We start from the raw sequence: 21312 nt of genomic DNA, 5'->3' as shown, positions 1-21312 counted from the left end.
AGGCACATATGGGAGTTGATGCTTCCTGCTCCTCCCTTCTCTCTCTCTCTCCTCTCTAAAATGAATGAATAAATAAAGTCTTTAAAAATTTAAAAAAAAAAACCCATGTGGAACTACAAATACTAATATGTGAAGTTGAACAAAATAAAGATTAATACCAGAAAATTCATTATATTCCTATAGAGAAGCACTAAATAACTATAAAATGAAATTTTTAACAAACAGTGCTGTATATAGTAATATAAAATACTACAGTACTTAATAAATGTAATAAAAGTGTACATGAAAAATTACAAAACATTGCTGAAATTAAAGAAGTCTTAAATTAGTAAAGGAATATGCCAAATTCATGGAATGGGGAGTTGAAGAATCAGTATTTTTAAGATGACTTTTTCCCCAAAAATTGATCAATAAATACAATTCCATCAAATCATAGGAGGCTTTCCTGAAGAAATTGACAAGATGATTCTGAAGTTGGCATGGAATTGCAAAGGAAATAGAACAGCCAGTCTTGAAGATGACAGTGTTGAAGAATTCAAGCTACCTGATTTCAGAACTCACTGTAAAGCTGTAATGACCAGAACAATGTAATACTGTCATAAAAAGAGACCAAAAGAGAAAACAGCAAGGCAAAACTGAAAAATAAGAATCCAGAAATAAATCCACCATGACACCAACTCCATTCAATAGTAAAAGGTTTTAGACAAATAATTTTTGAACAATTGAAGATGAAATGAAATTAACCTCAGTTCCATCCTCATAAAATACACAAAAATTAATTCCAAATGGATGATAGACCTAAATATCTATAATAAAATTTCTAGAGTAAAGCTTCTTGAAGTAACTATTAATATCTTCATAATTTTGGAATACACACATCACAATTCTTGCATCACAAAAAGCACTGATCATAAAAGAAAAACATGATAAACTGGACCTCATCAAAGTTAAAATTTATTTTAATCAGTATATTTAAGATTATAAATAGGGACATCACAGATTGGAGAAAGTATTTGTAATAATATATCTGATAAAGGACCTCTATTCAGAATATATTTAAAAACTTCAACAGTAGGAAGAAAATCTTTAAAAAATGGACAAAAGACTTGAATGAACACTTGACAAGACACTATATTCAAATGACCAATAAAATGTATGAGTTGGTGCTCAAAATCATTCATCAGGAAAAATGGAAATTAAAATTACATGGTCTGCCTGACCTGTGGTGGTACAGTGAATAAAGTGTTGACCTGGAACACTGAGGTTGCTGGTTCAAAACCTCGGGCTTGCCTGGTCAAGGCACATATGAGAAGCAACTATAAGTTGATGCTTCCCATTCCTCCCCCCTGCCTTTCTCTCTCTCTTTCTCTTCTCTCTAAAATCAATAAAATCTTAAAAGAAAAAAAAAACAGATTGGCTCAAAAAAAGACAAATTTTTTTTTTAATTACATGGTGTCCTTGCTTTAGTAGCACATATACTAAAATTAGAGAAAATTAGCATGGCCCCAGGAAAAGATGACATGCAAATTCTTGATGAGTTCACACTTTGAAATTCCCAAAGGCCCACTCACCTTTTGTTCATGGTGAATCAAAGTACAGTATATGGTACCCCGTATTGAAATCATAACAACAAAAATTACATAGTGGTTCCATTTCTCACTTTTTAGACTAAAATCAAAAGGTTGACAATACTAAATGTCAATGAGGATATGGACCAACTAGATCCCTCATTCATTGCTGATTTGGGAGTGATGTGTATTTCTTATTGAAACGAAAAGTCTGCTTTCATTTTGCTTGTCACTATGCAGCCAATAAAGTAGAGACAAGGATTGAATATTTATAGACACTTCAATCAGAGGGCTGGTGATCTGAGAAGATGGTAGGTTCTCTACCGTAAAAACTTTCTTAACAGCTCATCTCAAGCCAGTCTTTTTATAAGGAGAAAAGATTAAGTAAGGTGTTTGGAATTCAGTGGGAAAAAGGTCAGTTGCTCTGGACCAGGATTCAGGGTGGAAGGTTTGTTGCTGCTACGTTTTCTGGAGTCTGGGTCTAGAAGGGCATTTCATAGACACCACTGATTGCAGTCCTCTTGTCAAACAAATAGTTCATTGCCAGCCTCCTGGAGCCAGGGCAGGTCTTGTTGCCAGTTCCTGAAACGTTTTACTTGCGTTAATCTCTAAACCCATCAATTATGACTTAAACTAAAAGTATCAATCACAAAGCCTATTAACTACTACTAAAGCTAAAATTTTAAATTCAAGAGTTGCCCTATCATTTCCCACTGTTAGTTTCAACAATCATATTTCTATGTGATTAGTTTTAATCATTTTGCTGCTGAGTATGTATCTTACCATTAGAAAGCCTCGTGGTGTCTTTAGTCAATGCAGGTGGTCCTAAGTTCAGCCATCACACTGCTTGTCTGGTTTTGTTGCTTTTCTGGGCTGAAATTGAAACACACAGAAGTGTACATGTTATCCCCAGGGATTATTGCTTAAATGCTATTCTCTGGTTCATTATAAAGTTAAATGTATTTCAGCCCTATGAACAGCATATCTATATGTACTCAGGAATTAACATGTTTTCAAACATTTGTATAAGAATGTTTATCGCAGCTTTTTCATGATAGCCACAAACTAGAAATAACCCTAAATGTTCAACAACCAGGGCATAAATATAGCTATTGATACACACATAGAATAGAATACTTCTTAGAACTTAAAGGAATAAACAACGTGGATGGATTCCAAATGCAGCTTATTCAGTAAAAGAGGCAGACACAAAAGAATATAAATGTGTTGCTCCATTTATATAAAGCCTGAGAGGTAAAACTAATCTACGGTGTTAGCAATCAGAAAGTTGTAGCCTTTTGGGAGATATGGAGATTGGTTGACTCACTACCTGGGGAGAAGGAATTTTTATATGCTGTTTGAGATGGGAGTTATATGGGTATATACAATTGTCAAGATTCATCTAACTGAACACTTAAAATCTGTCCCTTTCATCGTATGTAAATTAGACCTCAACTAAAATATTGAAAAGATTGTCCTTATTAAAACACACATCTGCCAGGAGGGCCAAAGAACATGGCTTGGGGTCACGCTGATGGGAACACTGCTTAAAGTTCCGCTGCTGATATGGCCAGTGGTGAACCCAGTGCCGTGACCAAGCACTGCAGGTGTAGACCCCCAGAATCCACTCTGTGGAAACTGCCTCCTGTGACCTCCAGTGAGGGGAAACTGCCTTGACTTTTTAAACTCCCAGCATACCAGATATGCCCAACATCAGTAACTTGTCTTTATTTCACACATTTCTATTTAGAATTTTTACATAAACTTAAGGAGCAATGTGTTAATACTAGACTGTCCTTAGAGTAGAGCATGTGAGTCACTGAAGAGTAAAAGTGCCACTCAGCTGAAGTGTTAGAATAAGTATGTGTTGGATTTTCTGTACTGTTTGAGATGTGAGTCTGCAGATCCACAGCTGATATTTAAGTATAATTCACTTGTTCATAAATACTTTAATATCTGACTGATACGATACTTTTATACCAATAAGAAATAATTTTATGATAATCATTTACATAAATGATTATGAAAGTCATATAATTTAGTATGTCCATGAGTAAAATTTTTATTATTCAACTGAATTTTAAAGTTAGTTCTCTTTTCTGATATAATTTGCAATTTCAAACATGTTTTTCATCATTTCTGATAAGCTTCAGTTGGAATACATAACTTTGCTTTCCTGCTGATCCTTTCTGCAAATATTTGGTGATCTTTAAATATTTGGGAGCAGATCTGTGCATTAGGGATCTCTTTATTTAAAGAAAAATTTGGCTTGCATTCTTTGGCACAGTGAAGATTTTGTTAAATAAGCACACCTAATATGTATCTTAGAATCTCAGATTCTTGTACCTTAGGGTTTTTGAAATTGGAAACACCTACATATTAACTGCCTATCTCCAAACCCTTAATAGTGTAGTAAATTATTTTGTTCCAGAGGCTGTATCTTGTCTCTTCCATAAACCTTCAAGTGAAATTAGTTCCTAATCATACATATTTTTTTCAAGATACAACCTTGGAGCCATTACAACAAAATTTATGAATTAGAATAATTTAGAGAGACTATTGACTGACTTTTGTTCCAACTAATATTTAGGATTTGAGGAATCATGAAGGATGTTATTTAAACGATTGCATTCACCTTGAAGAGCTTCAGTGAAAGGTCCTGTGTGCCTTCCAAGTGCACAAACTTTCGCTGACCCTGTCATTTTTTTTTTTTTTTTGTATTTTTCCGAAGTTGGAAATGGGGAGGCAGTCAGACAGACTCCCGCATGCACCTGACCGGGATCCACCGGCATGCCCACCAGGGGGCGATGCTCTACCCATCTTGGGGCGTCGCTCTGCCACAATCAGAGCCATTCTAGCGCCTGAGGCAGAGGCCACAGAGCCATCCTCAGCGCCCGGGCCAACTTTACTCCAATGGAGCCTTGGCTGCGGGAGGAGAAGAGAGAGACAGAGAGGAAGGAGAGGGGGAGGGGTGGAGAAGCAGATGGGCGCTTCTCCTGTGTGCCCTGGCCAGGAATCAAACCCGGGACTCCTGCACACCAGGCCAATGCTCTACCACTGAGCCAACCGGCCAGGGCTTGACCCTGTCATTTATCTTCAAGACCTGCCTTTGCTTCCTAAAGATAAAGGTGCTGAGAGAAAGCAGTAGCCATAGTTACAGTCATGAAGGGAGGCACTGAGAGGAGAGGAGGGGTGGGATGATCATTTTACATCTGGAACCATTGTTTTCTTTTTAATAGACTTGCCTCCAGATTGAGTGGTGGTGGTTTTTCAGTCTGGCTTTGTTTATCCCAGGTTAAGACTCCAGTTGTATTGCTGCTGTTCTCACCTCTGGAGTCCACCTGACACTATGATTATAGGAAGGGGCTGGGTGAGGCCATGCAGACACAGAGCAGCTATGCATCAGTCCAGGTGCTTGTGAGACGACTTCTGTGTTTCCAGGACTATTTGGAAAAGATTCCTAAGTCACCTGGGGAAAAGCAGATTTTATCAGAGGAGTTTGCCTGATTTACTGCTTTCTAGAACTTTCCCACGATACCAGTGTGGATAATTTAACAGGGATAGAGGTGGGTACCAAAACCATAAAAGGTGAAAGGAAAATGGAAGGAGGAGTCTGGACAGCAGCCACGAGGCTGGCTCAGGACGCTGAGCTGGACCGTGCACGAGCCTGGTGTCCTGGCATCTGGACAGCAGCCACGAGGCTGGCTCAGGACGCTGAGCTGGGTCGTGCACGAGCCTGGTGTCCTGGCGTCTGGACAGCAGCCACGAGGCTGGCTCAGGACGCTGAGCTGGACCGTGCACGAGCCTGGTGTCCTGGCGTCTGGACAGCAGCCACGAGGCTGGCTCAGGACGCTGAGCTGGGTCGTGCACGAGCCTGGTGTCCTGGCGTCTGGACAGCAGCCACGAGGCTGGCTCAGGATGCTGAGCTGGACCGTGCACGAGCCTGGTGTCCTGGCGTCTGGACAGCAGCCACGAGGCTGGCTCAGGACGCTGAGCTGGGTCGTGCACGAGCCTGGCGTCCTGGCGCTGCTTCCTTGCTGCTGCAGGTGTCCTTTGTACTCTCTTGTACCTGATGTTTTCGGTGAGGAGGGCTGAACACCCTGAGTTCAGATGTAAAAGTTTCCAGACTCCCTTCATTACTGTAAGAGGAAACTCAGAACTGTTTCAATGAGGAACACTGAACTTTATAAATTCATATTCCCTATCTCTCTTAGAAGAAAAGAAACTTTAAAAAAAAAATACCATAAAATTAAACTACCCAGTACCATTGAACCTTACATATTTAAAAAAAAAAAAAAAGTACTCAGGTCTGTGTGTCCATGGCTAATCATCTATTACTCTCTTCTGTTGCTTTGTAGATATGTTGACATCTTTTTAAGGTTTTTTTTAGCTTTTAATTGTACAATGATTGATTTTAACGATTTCCATATTTGACATTGCTTTTGATCTTCTTTTTACTTTGTTCCCTGCTTGTTGCATTTTCCTTCCTATCTCTTCCTCTTCTTCATCCCATTTTTGATTGTTGGATTGTTTTGTTTGTGTCTGTTGTGTGTCGTTTGTTTTTGGTTTCTGTCGGTCTGGTGTTCTCTCCCTTCTCTTGTCCACACTTCCTGCTGCTGTAGCCCCACAGGCTGTGGAAGCTGGCTGAGCAGGTAGGGATTTCCTCTTCATCCACACCGGCGCCTACCCACCCAGTCCCAATCTGTCTGCTTCCCACAGTGGGACAGACTAGGACTGAGTGCACAGACTGATTGGGGTTTACAGACCATGTGGTCAAGAGGACTGACGCCCAGCATGACATCATTCCTCAAATCTGTGCAAACATTTCACACTTGTGACAAATGTTAAACTTTCATTCATTGTACAGGATCAGTGACTTCTTTGCCAGTTTGGGGTCATCTCCATTAACTTCACTTTCCACTTTTAGTGACTCGTTTTCTGATTTACTTATTAGTTGGCCCTCTGTGGTTATGTGTTTTGCATTACTCAGAATATCAAGCCACTTCCTCATTCAGTGTTAGTCTGTGATACAGCTCCACTGAATAGTCTTAGGTTAGGAAGAATGTTCTTTGCCTTGTGCTGTAGAGTGAACTTCCTCCTAGAGGCTTGCTGCATGTGCTCTCTGGGTGGTAAGATTGCAATGACCAGGACTGTTTGATAGAACAGTGTATCTTGGTGAAAGTGTCATTATTTTTTATCCTTTATATATAGAGATCAATATATACATAGAGATCTTTTTCTATCCAGGGTATTGCATTGCCTTCCCCAGAAATGTATATAGATTTTTGGCCTATAATGTAGCTTTAATGACATTGCTCTTCCATGGAGAGAAGTCAGGTCAGCATGTTTTGGAGGGATTCATGATACAAGATAAGATTGCTGAACGCCTGGCATAAATAAGCAGTCAGATAGCTCAGAGCACCAACTGCTGCCGCTAGCGTCTACTAGCGCTAAACACACTACCTCCCTGACTTTGTCACAAACAAAAATAACCTGCAGCTCGAGGAAAACCAAGACACAGGTAGAAACTAAAAGGAACAAGATAATTATCTCTTATCTCTTCTTTCTTAATCTGTCTGTTCTTGTCACATGCTCCTTCAGTACCTTGAGCTCTAGATATATTTGGATGCATGTAGTCAAATTTCTCAACAAATGGAGCTTCATGGCTTTGAGAACCTACTTTGGCCAGGCAAATGTAGTTTTGTCAGTTTTAGCCCTATTTTGGGAGGGGGGGGTGATTGATAGTCAAGCTATATGAAAGCCCAGTATTATTTTAATAAGTTCCTTTTGGAATTGAGTTTATCAAACTGCAAGTTAACAGGTATCTTGGAGGGGTGTGGTCTCAGTGCTTTTAGTTTCTGATGGTTCAGATTTCGCCTAAGGTATTCTTACTAGCTGTAGGAGACAGACTCCTGTTCCCCGCACACATACATGAGTTAACTCCACTGTGTCCTTGTTTGCAGGGGACTTCAGGACCTGATCCAACCACCGTCTATGTTGACATGAGAGCTCTGAGACATGACAGGTATGATGTTCTGTGATGTTCTATTGGTTGCCAGGCGTTCAGGTCGCCATCCAGATATGGTGAGACAGCAATGCTTATCTGCTCCAAATGCAGTTACCTTGTGAATAAAGCAGTGGAGGTGGGCCAGTCAGCTTGAACTTAAACTATATCCAATTCTGTTTTGTTAACATACCCAATAGGCCAATTGACTTTTTGTCTTAATATACAAATGGAAATTGTTGCATCATAGCCAGGTGTGATCCAAGCTGCTTTTTCTTGTTTAACCAGAGCACTTGCTTCTTTGCCTCAACCTTTTCAGTCAGGCACTATTTTGTACCTCATAAAATATCAACACATTTCTTTACATGAATTGAAATTTGTTGTCAAGGTGTTCCCATGGAAACAGAAATACAAGTCAACTTACCTTTCTGTGTCTTTTCCTAAGCAGCCTTGAACAAGAATGAAGGGTGGTATTATTGGTGTACGTTTGGAAGCTCCCCTCAAAGAACTTGATAGTGCCCAGGGAAATACTAGCTGCCTGCCTGGTCCCTGCAGCCCTTGGTTTGGACCTGAGTGTTCTAAGGGAATCACAGAGGTTAGAGCCTGTCTAGTGGGAGCCCCTCCTGGGAGGCTGAGGACCCACCCAGAGGGCACCAGCTGTGCTATAGCGAAATCCCATCTGGAACAGTTTAAAAATTCAGAAACTTGGAAGAGATCAAGTGACTAATTCATACAAATTTCCAAATGTAACATCTAGGCTTTAAAACAAATTATTTTACTACCTATAAAAATTATTTGAAAATAACTTTATATGGCCCTGGCCGGTTGGCTCAGCGGTAGAGCGTCGGCCTAGCGTGCGGAGGACCCGGGTTCGATTCCCGGCCAGGGCACACAGGAGAAGCGCCCATTTGCTTCTCCACCCCTCCGCCGTGCCTTCCTCTCTGTCTCTCTCTTCCCCTCCTGCAGCCAAGGCTCCATTGGAGCAAGGACGGCCCGGGCGCTGGGGATGGCTCTGTGGCCTCTGCCTCAGGCGCTAGAGTAGCTCTGGTCGCAACATGGCGACGGCCAGGATGGGCAGAGCATCGCCCCCTGGTGGGCAGAGCACCGCCCCATGGTGGGCGTGCCGGGTGGATCCCGGTCGGGCGCTTGCGGGAGTCTGTCTGACTGTCTCTCCCTGTTTCCAGCTTCAGAAAAATGAAAAAAAAAAAAAAATAAAAAAAAAATAACTTTATAGTTTCAAAAGGTGAATAATAGCTCATTAAAGACCCTGTGTGAGTGACATTTAGGCCGTTCTGTCTGGGCTTGGCCCTCAGAACACATGAGGAACAAACATTGTAAGACCATGTGGATGGTCACTGCTGACCTTCAACCCATTCATCTGTAAGAATGTTAGTCTTAAAAGGACAGTTTTTTCATCCTGTATTATGAGTGTGCTGTATGGTTCTGTATCATGATGGTTGAGAGTAGGGACTTAGGGAATTTTTCTTTCCTGAGGAAGGACAGAAACATAAAGGACTGCTTTCTAACTAGTTTGGACCCACCCTTTTGGCTGTCTTCAGTGTGGCAAGTCTTCCTACTGAAAAAAGATATGAGCCTGACCAGGCGGTGGCGCAGTGAATAGAGCATCGGACTGGGACACGAAGGACCCAGGTTTGAAGCTCTGAGGTTGCCAGCTTGAGCACGGGTTCATCTGGCTGGTGAGCATGGGCTCACCAGCTTGAGCGTGAGGTCGCTGGCTTGAGTGTGATGATCCCATGGTCATTGGCTTGAGCCTGATCCCATGGTCACTGGCTTGAGCCTGAAGGTCACTGGCTTGAGCCCCAGGTCGTTAGCTTGAGCAAGGGGTCACTCACTCTGCTGCAGCCCCCCCCCCCAATCAAGGCACATATGAGAAAGCAATCAATGAACAACTAAGGTGCCGCAACAAAGAATTGATGCTTCTTATCTCTCTCCATTCCTGTCTGTCCCTATCTGACCTTTTCTGTATCTCTCTATGTCTCTATCACAAAAAAAAAGAAAAGGTATGATTTGGTAAACTGAATTAAATTGGAACCAGTAAAGTGTATGACAATAAAGTAATGAAATTTCAATGTCAGACCAGTTATCTGCTCTAGAAAGACTAGGAGATGTGAGTCCAGGAAAAGCTTCTTGATGATTTACTGATTCTTTGAGCTTGGCAAGTTCATAATCTTTTTAAGTGACAGTTTTTTCCTAGTCTGTAAAATACTTTCTAATATATACTTCTCCCTATTATATATGTTTATATTATATATTAAAATATAAATATATATTTCACCTGAAATAGAAGTGACAATGCTTTGTATACAGGGAGTTGCTGTGCAGTTATGTGCTATGAAATAGCCAACAGTAATATCAGTGATCATGACAATTAATGGTGATATTGATCCAACATGTGGCCCGAGCTTCAGACATGTCAGACATTTCCACCCACCTCGTCCAAGCTGCTCACGAGAAAGCCTTCAGAACCACGCCTGCACCTTGTTTATTCATTGGCTTGGTCACCCCTCCATCCAGCACCACTCTACCAGTCTTATATCTCATATTCACAATTTACTCTTAGCGTCGGAGGACACATAGCTTGGAGCTGAGGGGAGCTTGTCAGATACCAAGAATGTTTGCATTGTTCAGAAACCAAAGACTATGCCCTGGAGCGCTGTGTAACCACTCGTTCAGAGAGCTTGGTCCCCAGAGCTGCTTTCCCAGGCACTGTCAGAGCACAGCGTCTTTCACTGCGTTTCTCCCTGGTGCCAGGCAGTGGGGCCCAACTCCTCCCTCCCAGCGCCTGGCTCTTACCTTCGCCCTCTTCATTTCACCCTTTTCCTCTATGGCTTATGATTGGAGGTTCAGACCTGGACCTTTCTGACCATGGCTGTCTTTCTCAGTCGCTGGCCGTGGTGTTGCTCACACCCTGCTCCTCCAGACAGTAGGGCGGGGTCCGTTGTCCTGCCCTGTCCTGCTGGGCCCCTTCTGAAGGTGGCAGAGCCTCAGAAGTACCTCTTTCCCTCACTGGTTAGACGCCAAACCCTGAGGCCCTCCCCTGTCATGAGCCTTGGCCCCGGTGCCTCTCCTGTTTCTGCACCTTCCTCCACTCTGTTGACATTCTCTGTTCTTTCTAGCACAGCTCAAATATGTCCCTTCTGACTATTCCCTGGTGAAAATATTACCCAGCTTGAAATCTCCAGCATCACTTCTGACCATATGAATTTGCCTCAAATATGCCTTATGCAGTAGCTAATGTGATATAGAGGCTCTGGGGTCCGACCAGCCAGAGTCGACTCTCCTCTCTCCTCCTTGGACAAGCTCTGTAACCTCAGTGTCCCTGTGCTTAGAATGGGCACAGTAAAACTAACCTCCCAGGGTCCTGCGAGGTGCCAGCAAGAAGAAGCTGTCCCTGAGAGCCACTAGGCAGGGGGGCTGTGCTCCCCATGGTGAGGTGCGGTCTTCCCCATGGGGAACTCACCTTTGCATCCCAGTGGCAGTGGAGAGTTTGTCTACTCCAAGGCCCCAGCTGAGGGAGGTGAAACGAGAGAGCCTTTTAAGGTGGTCACCCTGTCTCTCTCTCGTCACTATTTTCATTTTCTTTAAATGAAGTTCTTATCTTGAGCTGTACAGGCATACCTCTTTTCATTGTACTTCATAGATGTTGCATTTTTTACACTTTGAAGGCAAGACTTCCACCAACAAAAAGATTATGATCCTCTTTTTTGCAACACTCACTTTACTGTAGTAATCTGGGACCGGACCCCCAACATCTCTGAGGTGTGCCTGTACTCATATTCAGGCACAGGGTTAATTACTTTTCTTTCTGCTTTAGAACATTAACCTGGGAGCCCCAGGGCACCGGCCCAATTACCACTTAATTAATGTGGATAAGGTTACTTGTTAGCACATGTGTGCATTTTCCCTGAGAGAAAAAGTTTGTGTGTTTACACTTGCACGTGTGTGAGGCAGACAGGTAGGGAGGTGACAGAAGAGCCGCTGTTGTCAATGCCTGTCACATAGGTTTTCCAAATTATGATTTCTACCTGGTTTTCTGCCTTTGTTTCTAACACCCATTTTCTTTTTCTTGGAATCAGCATTTTTTTCGGTCATCTGCAGGTTGCCACATAGGACATATCTGCCTTGCATAATGACGACACTTGTTCGCCTGCTTCTGGAATAAATTCAGTTATTTATGTGCACCAGGAGGGAAATGGTGAAACTATTTTGAGACTCTTTGAAAGTGACTATTAGTTTTCAAACCACTCTTTGTAATGAAGTCTAAGACAAATTCAGTCTCAGTCACTTTCAGTTTGATCTTTCCTTAAGCATTTGAATTTTGCAGACTTGAGACAGGAAAGAAAAAACTTTTTTGTGTGACATTTAAAGAAATATGTTTTAGGAGTTGAATCTTATGAACACAGTATTTATATAAAGGCCTTAAATGAAAGCTCTCATAGCTTCTTTACTCCTTTTAACCTGAAGTTGTAACTGAAGCCTCAGCAGAGCATGGGTAGTAAATTATTTCTGGGGAGTGTCAGGCTCACGATCATAGAACAAAAGTACATCCCAGACAGTGATTAGTCACTGGGGAGGGGGAGCAGGAATGAAGACAAAACAGCTATAAAGGGTCCTGCCCCAGGTCAGTTCTGTGTGAGTGTGTGAGAGAGTGAGTGAGTGTGACTGTGTTGCCCATGTGTGCGTGAGTGTGTGAGAAAAGGATTTGCTGGGAAGGTGCTTGAGTCTCCGCTTCATCTTCTATCAGGTCATCACGGCCATCCTCCAGCAGACCTGGGGCAGGACCTTTAGTGGAGCTTGCACTCACTATTCTTACTACTGAATCTTTTTACCAGCAAGGTCTAATGCCTTGTCACATGGTACCCAGATGACTGTCAAACATGTGCACCTGCCTCACTGGCACAGATCGCTCTCTAACTTTCCCAGGCCCTCTGGGACCAAGCTGATCTCCAGAAGGCCTGTCTGGCAGCAGTAAACATAGTTGGTGTCATGATGTTCTCTTAGGTTCAGAACCCACCTTCTAACTCTGTGAGGCTGAGCACGTTTGCTTCTTTGTTTCACTCCTGCCTATAATGTCGTGATAGCAGTATGTACCTTGTAAGGATTGTTATGATGGCGTGATCTAATACATCTAAACAGTGCATGAAAGACAATGCTGGCAGATTGTATGACTCAGACACACAAGCTTAAACAGTTCTACATTTATACAGATTATACTTACAGATTTGCTGTCTCATCTATAAGTATATATTGTCCTCTGTTTTTTCTGTGGCCAGCCATCTCCAGGCATGAACATAACCTATAATTCACTATTTAGCCAACTTAATGACTAGTACCTAATTGAAGTTTAACAAATCAGGAATGTACCATGGTTTTGTGCGCTCCTTAAATAGTTCTTAAGGAGTGAGTGTACTTGGAAATCAGATGACTTTACTGATGACAAAACTGAACAGAAAGTGCTAGCCGATTGGCTCAGTGGATATAGCAGCAGCCCAGCGTGCAGACGTCCCAGTTTTGATCCTTGGTCAGGACACGCATGTGAAGTGGCCGTTTGCTTCTCTTCCCCTCCCTCTCCCCTTTCTGTCCCTCTTTCCCTTCTCTGCCTCTTCCTCTCCCAAAGCCAGTGGCTAGATTGGTTCAAGCATCAGCCCCAGGCACTAAGTATAGCTCAGCTGGTTCAAGTGTTGGCTTTAGGCACTGAGGATAGCTCAGTTGATTCAAGCATTGGCCCCAGATGGGGGTTGTTGGGTGGATCCTGGACAGGGCATATGCAGGAGTCTGTTTCTCTATCTCCCCTCCTCTCACTTATAAAAAAAAAAAAAAAAAAAAAAAAAAAACTGAACATAAAGAAGACTTTACATTTTACAAAATGTCTCTTTCTTGGTCATTTGGAGGTTAATTTCCGGCTTTCATCTGCCCAATGAGGTTGAAGTCTTCCATGAAATTTGTGGCCTCCATCCTTCCTTGGGGCATGATAAAAGACATTATTCCTATTTTTCTGTTTCTCCCTCCTCAAAATTTAACACAGTATAGTCAACTCGGAAAAGTCTCCCCCTTCAGCCAGATCTGAGGAAGCCCTGGGCAGCTCCTGCACTAGGCAGTTTTCAGGACATGGGAGAGGTATGCTCTTTACTCAGTTTTCTTCTTTGCTTTTTCTGACATTCACGATCACTGGGGGACTGTGCAGCCTTTAAGCCATTGCAGTTTTGTCTTCACACTTCATTCTAACTTTTCTTCACCCTCCATCCTGTCAGGAGATCCAGGGAGAAAGTGAAAAGCCACAGACCAGGAGCAGGACCTGGGTACCAACAAGCAGTGTGACCTTAAACAAGTCCCTGCACCTCTCAGGGCCTCAGAGCTCATCTCTCGAGTGAGGGAATTCCAGAATCTTCTAGTGCCTACTCCCCCACTGAGTTTGAATGATTGGGTGATGTTTTTAAGTCCTTCTGCAATTCGAAAATGGTAAATTTTAATTAGATATTCCTTACTCTGTTGGAATATTTTAGGTTTTTTGAGAAATTTTATCTTTCAGGTAAAGATCAAATTTAGTGATCTTAAATAATTTTTTTTAAAAATCCAGTCAATATGTTACCTTTTTGTTCCACAGGTTTATTCATTAAAACATCCTGAAGACCTCCACCAAATCCTCCAAATTGGGGTTGCAGACAAAATACTGAACAGCTAATTAACTTTGAGTTTTGGATATAAGAGAAATAATTGTTTTGGTACAAGTATATCCCAGTATGTATGGGATATACATAACAAAATTGTTGCTTTTGATCTGAAATTCACTTTAACCAAGTATCCTGCCTTTCATTTGCTAAAGCTGGCCTCCCTAACTCTGAAGTCAGATGTCAGGTCTCACAGCCATAGCTGTGCTAGTCCCATGTTTTTTCTGACTGTGGAGGGACTTGTTCCCAGGAAGCTGTGTTTTCAAAGGTCTGCCACTGCAAACTGCTGCCTCGGACATATTAAAATTTCTAAGTTGTAAACTAGTCTCTTGACTTCTCATTATGCAATATGTTCCTCTATAGTCAGATGGATTAGAGCCTTCTGGACATGCTATGCCAGGAGCCCAGCTCCTGCCCACTTCCAGGGGCTATACACCCCCTGCCACCCCTCACCCTGGCTGGAAACCCAAGGAAGGGGTCAGGCTGAGGGCAGCATCCTGTCTTTTGTAGTGGGGGGTAAGGGAGGACGCAGGATGTTTCTGTGTTGCAGTTGAAGGCCTAAACCAGTGGTAGTCAACCTGGTCCCTACCGCCCATTAGTGGGCGTTCCAGCTTTCATGGTGGGCGGTAGCGAAGCAACCAAAGTATAAATAAAAAGATAGATTTAACTATAGTAAGTTGTTTTAATAATGATTTATTCTGCCAAACTTAGCAAAAATCCAATATAAAGTACTTGGTAAGTAATTATTATTATATGCTTTAACTTGCTGTAATTCTGCTTTATAAATTTTATAAAGTAAAGTTACTTCTCTACTTTATAAATCACCATTACTATGGAACCAGTGGGCAGTTAGAAAATTTTACTACTAACAGAGATATAAAAGTGGGCGGTAGGTATAAAAAGGTTGACTACCCCTGGCCTAAAAGAACCTTCTAGTGCATGATGTGGAGGCAGCAGGGAGAGCTTGGCATCTGTGTGATCAGGACTCAGGTGTAGGAAGGAGGAAGGGTCCACCTGACACCCCAGAGTGGTTCAGCATCTTCAGGTTTTCAAAGATTGTCTGGCAGATCTGGTCCAGATACTGGCATGAGTTCTGATTCTCAGTGCAGGTGCTGACATCTAAATGGAGCATGAAGTCCAGGGCAAAGTACTCAGAGTAGTCACTAGAGGGAAGTTCCTCACTAATGGCCTCCTCTCTCAGCAGTGATTCTCATACGTCCAGCAGCGGGCAACATTTCAGACAGTTTAGCCACCACCATCTAGCACCGGTAGAGGTATCTCCTGGACAAAACCAGCTATTTAATCCCAACAACTCGATTCTCAACTAGAAACAAAATCCCACCCCATCTCAGGCCGCACACTGCAGCCATCATCTTTAGTCACTTTTCTTGTTTTTCTGCACATGCATGTTGCATTTTATAATTAAATGGCTGATTTGATCGATATCAAATGAAAATAAGGCAACGAGAAGATGCAGATCTGTGAAAATCTTTCTTTCTTACTGGCCTGCTCATTCAACTTCCATTTTTAGACCCCGGTACGTTGTTCTGCTCTCAGTTAACAAAGTATTCACCTTAACAAAGCCCCATTTGATCGTAGAATCTTAGTGTTTTTCATTTATGAATGTAAAGTCAAAGACAATGTCATAATTTTTTGTATGTGGTTCTTATATGTCAAATTGTCATTATAAAGAGAAAATTATTTTAAAAGAAAATAATCCTAGAGTCATTGAAATATAGCATCTTTTTGCTAAAAGAAACGTATCCTTTTGGAGTAGTTTTTGTGGAAGAAGCACTAATGCTCAAATGTGAGCTTGATCTATGCTCAGGGCTGGTGTGGAGATTGCACCCTCCAGCAGACAGGAACAGAACTCAGGGCCGGTGTGTAACACATGTTATGAAGTGATGGCTTTGTTTATGTCTGCCTGTGGAAGTTATGTATAACTTTTCTTCTTCGTCTCCTTGCTACCATTGCACAGAAGAGCTGCAAGCTAATTAGGTAGGTAGATAGGTAGGTAGGTAGATAGATAGACAGATAGATAAATAGATAGATAGGCAGGCAGGCCTGACCTGTGGTGGCGCAGTGGATAATGCGTCAGCCTGGAACACTGAGTTCACAGGTTTGTAACTCTGGGCTTGCCTGGTCAAGGCACATATGGGAGTTGATGCTTCATTCTCCTCCCCCCCTTCTCTCTCTCTCCTTCTCCCCTCGCTAAAATGAATAAATAAAATCTTTAAAAAATAAATTAAAAAGATAGATAGATAGATAGGCATGCCAATATTTTAGTGGCATTCTTTTTTGTTATTGTAGGTGTGCATGTTCTGTCATTAACAAGCGGGAAACAAAACCCAGAAGGGTACCAAGGCTAATGGGCCTCCAGATAGGCTCCCACGAGGATACAGATCCCCTCTAAGAACCTGCTTCTAGTCATGAGGAAATATCAGGCAATCCCAAATTGATGTTTAAAGGATTTTTAAATTTTTTAATTATGGTAAATACAAATAACATAAAATTTACCATTTTCAAATGTATAGCTTGGTAGCATTGAGTACATTCACGTTTTTGTGCAACGATCACCCCCACCATTTCCAGAACTTCCTCACCTTTCCAAACTGAAACTCTGTCCCCGCTAAACACTTAAGTTCCTGTCCCCAGCACCAGATCTGCTTCCTGTCCCTCTGAATCTGACTGCTCTGGGCACCTCATAAGTGGAATCATGCAATATTTTTCCTTTGTGACTTGTTTATTCTATTAAGCATGATGTTCTCAAGGTTCATCATTGTAGTGTGTGTCAGAATTTAAGGCTGAATAATATTTCATTCTTGGTATATACCACAGTTTGTTTATCCATTCATCCCTTCATGGACATTGGGTTGTTTCCACCTTTGACTCTTGTAATTGATGCTGCTATGAATCCGGGGGGGAAATATTCCTTCTAGATTCTGCTTTCAGTTCTTCTAGATATATAGCTATAAGTAGAATTGCTGGTTTATATAACTATATTTTATTTTTTGAGGAACCTCCATACTGTTTTTCCACAGTGACTACCATTTTACATTCCCACCAACAGTGCACAAGGATTCCAGTTTCTCTACATCCTCACCAACACTTAATGTTTTTTTATTTACTGTTTTTTTACAGTAGCCATACTAATGAGTGTGAGGTTGTATATCATTGCAATTTTGATTTGCACTTTCCTAATGATTAGTGATGTTGAGCATCTTTTCATGTGCTTATTGGCCATTCATATGTCTTTAAAGAAATGTATTTCAAGTCTTTTGAACATTTTTTAAATTTGATTATTTGTTGTTTAGTTGTAGGAATTTTTTGTATATTCTGGATATTAATTCCTTATCAGATATATGATTTGCAAATATTTTTTCCCATTCCATGGATTACCTTTTTACTCTGTTGACTTTGTTCTTTCATGCACAAACGTTTTTAACATTGATGAAGTTCATTTTATCCATATTTTGTTTTTGCTGCCTGTGCTTTTGGTGTTATAACTGAGAAATTTTTACCAAATCCAATGTCATAAAGCTTTTGCCCTGTGGTTTTTCCTAACATTTTTAAAGCTTTAGCTGTTACATTTCATTCTTTTATTTATTTTGAGTAGAGATTTTAAATGATATCTTTATAAGGCAGGAACTGTATTCTTCAAAAATGTCAATGTCATAAAAACCAAAAGATTTGGAAGTATTTTTCATTAATGGAAGGAAGCTAAATAGACAAGACAATCAAATACAAAACCTAATATTCAGCTGGGTTTTATATTCAAGGCAGGGCAATACTGTGAAGACTGCTGTTGGACTAATGGACAAAACTGGGATATAGACTGCAGATTAAAATGGCAGACCAAAGCTACATCATAGAAGTTAACTTCTGTGCTTATGTAAAGAAATCTGCCTCTTCTTAGGAAATGCACACTGAAATACTTAGGAATAAAGGATCATGGTATATTCTTCTCATCTTCAAATGCTCCCAAAACGTGTGTGTGTGTGTGTGTGTGTAAAAGAATTAGCACCAATGATAAAGGGAGTGGAGTAAAATATTAACAATAGGTAAATATGGGTAAATGTGTACTATTTTCATTTTTGTAAATATTTGTAATTTTAAAATCATTTTACAATAGAAATATATTTTGAAAAACAGTGCCCATGAACATATCTATAAATTATTTTTTAGGTCAGGTCTTTTATTCCCACTGAGAAAGGGAAAGGAGGTCCATATTAATAAAGACCTTGGCATAGGAAGTAACACAACAATTAGAACTACTTGGGCAGACACGGATTGATGTAGAAGGGGAGATGTGTCTAATGGAAACTAAGGGTGAAAATGAGATCAGTTTCAAGAAAGGACTAGAAGCAAAACCCAGATGTTCAGTAGCACTCCTTATCCCTCCTGCTTCTCTGAGCTCTGCCCTGATTTCTCCACAGATGAGTTTAGTCAAGCTGGGAGGACATTCCCCGGCCACAGCCTTGCAGTTCTTCTACCTCCGTTAGATGGACAGCCCGTGTGGGACTAGTGTCTCCTTGTCGTAGGTCCATGTTGCTGTGAGGTGAGCGTGGCCTCCCAGCCGCAGGTTTGTTCCTCCATGTGACCCTCATGCACGTGCACAGCAACTTCCTTCTCAAGAGACAGTGTGGACAGGAGGTAGGGAGCGATGCCAAGTGATGCCTGACAAACAGAGGGCCTCCACAGCAGGTTAAGGTTAGCGTGGACAGTGGTAAGTCACACTGAATTTGTGCCCTAGACAAGTTGTGACAGGAAGGGCTTCGCCAAAACCCATAACGGAAGTCTAACCACAAAAATAAATATAAATCTCAACTGAGAGACATCGGACAAAACATTCATCTCCTCAAATTGTCAAGGTCATGAAAAACAGGGAAAGTCTGAGACACTGGCACCACCCAGAGGAGCTGAGGAGGAGCTGAGGAGACGCGATGACTGACTGTGGTGCGGTCCAGAGCAGCCTGGGCGCAGGCTGAGGGATACCACTGAAGTGTAGGTTTGAGTTAACAGTAAAATGCCGGTTTTGACTCATTGACTGTGACAAACACACATCCTAACATAAGGTGTTTGTGTATTGTGAGGTTGTGGCTATTGCTGGGGATGTGAGGAATATGTCCTTTTGAGTTTATATGAATCTAAAACTTCTCTAAAGTTCATTAATTAAAAGAAAAAGTCAAGGAGGCTTAAACAGTTTTTTTCTAAATTTAGTGCAAGTGAATTTTCTATCAAAACCTTATGTATGGCCTGACCAGGCGGTGGTGCAGTGGATAGAGTGTCAGACTGGGATGCGGAAGACCCAGGTTCGAGACCCCGAGGTCACCAGCTTGAGCGCGTGCTCATCTGGTTTGAGCAAAAGAGCTCACCAGCTTGAGCCCAAGGTCGCTGGCTCAAGCAAGGAGTTACTCGGTCTGCTGAAGGCCTGCGGTCAAGGCACATATAAGAAAGCAATCAATGAACAACGGAGGTGTCACAATGTGCAACAAGAAACAAATGATCGATGCTTCTCATCTCTCCGTTCCTGTCTGTCTGTCCCTGTCTATCCCTCTCTCTGACTCTCTATCTCTGTAAAAAAAAAAAAAAACCCTTATATATGGGCCCTGGCCAGTTGGCTCAGAGGTAGAGCGTGGGCCTGGCATGTGGAAGTCCCAAGTTCAATTCCCAGCCAGGGCACACAGGAGAAGTGCCCATCTGCTTCTCCACCCTTCCCCCTCTCCTTTCTCTCTCTCTCTTCCCCTTCTGCAGCCAAGGCTCCATGGGAGCAAAGTTGGCTCAGGCACTGACGATGGCTCCATGACCTCCGCCTCAGGCACTGGAATGGCTTTGGCCTCAACGGAGCTACTCCCCAGATGGGCAGAGCATTGACTCCTGGTGGGCATGCCAGGTGGATCCCAGTCAGGCGCATTCAGGAGTCTGTCTGACTGCCTCCCCGCTTCTAACTTCAGAAAAATCCAAACCCCCCCACAAAAAAATGGTTATGTATGGATAGGAAACTTAAACAATTTATGTCAGTGTTGCTATAAAAATACTAATGAATTTGATGAAGACTTCAGTTGACATGTTTCCTTTGCTCAAGACTAGCACTGAGAAATCTGAGCAGTTGTGGAATCTGAAAACCATCTGGCCAGCAGGCCCTGGAGTGGGGCCCTGCACATGTAGGAGACAGAAACCAGGAGAGAGTAGATTGGACCTTCATAGCGCTCAGCCACACCGCCAATCAAGGCATCCACAAACACACCCCAGCAATGAGAAAAAGATGCAGAACTCCATTCATCCTGAGGAAAGACAAGGAAAAAGACTGACAAAAGTCCAGCTTTGGGGAGGGGAGGTGGAAAGAAGGGCATGTTAGATTTGTAATTTTATATGAGAAAAGGCTCCCAATGTGCTTGGATATTTTGTTTGGACATTGCTGTTATGTTAGATGTACCGTCTTGTCATCCCTTGTTTTAGGATGATTTTACCTGGTGTGGGGTTGCTTTGTGGCATCACCCTGGGCTGGCCCCCATGGTCCTCTTACTAAGTGGTGGCTCCAGGGGAAATCCTCTTTTAGCAATAATCATCCTTTCTTTGTGTGGTATTGTCTTGCTACTGTTGTTGATGTGCAAAAGTGATGTCTATTATAGTTAAATACTTTCTTTTTCTTGTAGCTCTAATGATCCTCTCTTATATGCTTCACTAGCAGCAAAGGAAATAATGAGTTAAAATCCAAACTTGGACAGTAAAACCTGTCTAATTGTCTTTGCCTTAGTGGCCAGTAAGCCGGGCATTCACTAAATCCAATAACAGAATCTACATTAACTAATTCAAGTTTTTTGAATGTTGAACTATATCCCTGCTTTGGGGATTCTAAAAAAACTTTTTGTTCAAATGGTCTTATATTGTACTGGCTCTATTAAATGCCCCAAGTTGTTTTTGTAAGAAGATGTGTTTAATGTTTAATTAAAAGTCTCGGCTGGGCTTGACCAGGCAGTGGCACAGTGGATAGAGCATCGACCTGGAACACTGAGGACCCAGGTGTGAAACTCTGAGGTTGACGGCTTGA

The 21312-nt window shown here is 42.0% G+C and overlaps 1 protein-coding gene and 1 pseudogene across 4 annotated transcripts in view; both read left to right on the top strand.

The window, feature by feature from the left end:
• Positions 1–21312, top strand: part of DIP2C (disco interacting protein 2 homolog C) — a 471590-nt gene that overhangs the window by 430130 nt on the left and 20148 nt on the right. For 2 of the 4 annotated variants that reach the window (XM_066387148.1, XM_066387146.1), the window contains 2 exons: positions 6191–6220; positions 7532–7593. In XM_066387148.1, coding sequence (XP_066243245.1) covers positions 6191–6220; positions 7532–7593 — 92 coding nt within the window. The remainder of the gene's footprint in view (positions 1–6190; positions 6221–7531; positions 7594–21312) is intronic. The other 2 variants (XM_066387147.1, XM_066387149.1) reach the window with 1 other exon arrangement.
• LOC136407331 (U6 spliceosomal RNA) lies at positions 1459–1550 on the top strand (annotated as a pseudogene).

Source organism: Saccopteryx leptura, chromosome 5 (assembly GCF_036850995.1).
Source record: "Saccopteryx leptura isolate mSacLep1 chromosome 5, mSacLep1_pri_phased_curated, whole genome shotgun sequence".
Lineage (NCBI taxonomy): Eukaryota > Metazoa > Chordata > Mammalia > Chiroptera > Emballonuridae > Saccopteryx > Saccopteryx leptura.
Note: the sequence above shows the minus strand (reverse complement) of the source record. Positions and strands in the feature narration are given on the sequence as shown.